The 1683-nt window shown below is 39.0% G+C and overlaps 1 protein-coding gene across 1 annotated transcript in view; it reads right to left on the bottom strand.

Annotated features, from left to right (window-relative positions):
- Positions 1-415: 415 nt before the first annotated feature.
- LOC107117953 (transcriptional enhancer factor TEF-1) overlaps positions 416-1683 on the bottom strand; it is a 270762-nt gene continuing 269494 nt past the window's right edge. Inside the window, exon 12 of the mRNA XM_015420152.1 lies at positions 416-598. Coding sequence (XP_015275638.1) covers positions 416-598 — 183 coding nt within the window. The remainder of the gene's footprint in view (positions 599-1683) is intronic.

Below are 1683 nucleotides of genomic sequence, written 5' to 3'. Positions count from 1 at the left end.
TACATGATTCTCCTACCTCACAACAACCAAGAGACATAGTTAAGACTGAGAGACTGTGACTGGCCCATAGCCATTTAGACATTCATGGCTGAGTGGGAATTCGAACTTGGATCTCCCTGGTCCTAGTCTGGCAGTCTAATCACTACACCATATGGGCTCTCAGATTTATTAATCAAATGGACATGTTATGGAGCCTGATGCCTCAAAGTCACTGTTAATGACTTGCTACGGTAATGTATGCATTTTTCTATTTGCACATGACTGTATAACCTTGTGATATAATTGGAATAGCCAGTAGCCTGGGCAACTAATGGTGTTTTATGTAAGTAATAGCAAGTCTTGATTTATATTTTAAAATGTTAAAAAAAATCACTACATAAAGTAAATATTAGTTGTAAATCACATAAATTATTAGTCACCTTACCCAAAATTTTACTAGGAAGAAGGCATTCTGGGGCCCTTTCCCAAACAATTCCTTCAAACCACCCTTCTTCTCAGGAAATTTATCATAAATTTGACGAATATCCACCGATTCCAGCAATGGATCGCTATAAGAATGGTTGGCATGTCCAATGTGCACAAAGAGATGTTTGTTGTACTGCAAAATAAAGGAATAAAAAACAAACAAGCAAATTAATTTACTGAGATAAATAAAACATCTTCACATTTTTCTTAGAAATTCCTAGAAAGAGTACAGCACTAAGTAAAATTCTAAGCACCATCACTAGCCTCACTTGAGGGCTCACCTGTGTGCAGGAGAGACACAGCCTATTTGAATGATCTACCTTACATATTTTGTACAAAATAAAGCATCCTTTATTGTACAAAATAAGGGAGAAGGTTCTAGCCTAGTCAAACATACTAATGTTTAAATGTGCAGTGAGGTTTGGGGAGCATCTATACATTCATTCTGCCACCCACAGCCTGAATGGCTCAATCCAGCAACAGACTCATCAGAAGAGGTTCCTGGGTGGTGAACTTTAAATAAAAACAGTGCTAATTTATTCAGTGACTGAACCACACCATCTATAGTTGGGGGCTGGCACACAACTTAATTATGCATACAAGCACCTAATGTGCTGCTTATATTGGAAAACTTCAACAAAAGAAATAAAAAGAGAGAAATGGCCAGCTGCATATTAGTCTACCTCTGACTCTTTCAGCCCTGTCAATCCACAGCAACCACGAGGTATGAAATAAAGGGCATTTGAACATGGAACTTTCAATGCTCTACCTGTTGCTTCAGGTAGAACTGTGAAGCTGGAACAAAATGCAAACTAAGTCTGAAAGAAGCCAGCACACTGTATTATTTAACTGTTCAAGTCAAACCCAATGGGCAGTTGCAGCTTATGCCTACTGCTAGTCAGGATAGGTGTATTACAGTAAATAAACATTTAGTGTCAGGTTATGACAATCCATACCCTCCTGCTCACCTGCTTTGGATGCCACCACTACACTGTGTTATTTAACTGTTCAAGTCAAACCCAATGGGCAGTTGCAGCTTATGCCTACTGCTAGTCAGGATAGGTGTATTACAGTAAATAAACATTTAGTGTCAGGTTATGACAATCCATACCCTCCTGCTCACCTGCTTTGGATGCCACCACCGGATTTTAGGGACACTGCATTTAAATATGGGAGGCTGAAGTTCAGCTACTCATTCAAGGACTTTTGGGAAAGTAT

The sequence above is a fragment of the Gekko japonicus genome, unplaced genomic scaffold (genome assembly GCF_001447785.1).
Source record: "Gekko japonicus isolate JY-2015 unplaced genomic scaffold, Gekko_japonicus_V1.1 scaffold86, whole genome shotgun sequence".
NCBI classification, from domain to species: Eukaryota; Metazoa; Chordata; class Lepidosauria; order Squamata; family Gekkonidae; genus Gekko; species Gekko japonicus.
Note: the sequence above shows the minus strand (reverse complement) of the source record. Positions and strands in the feature narration are given on the sequence as shown.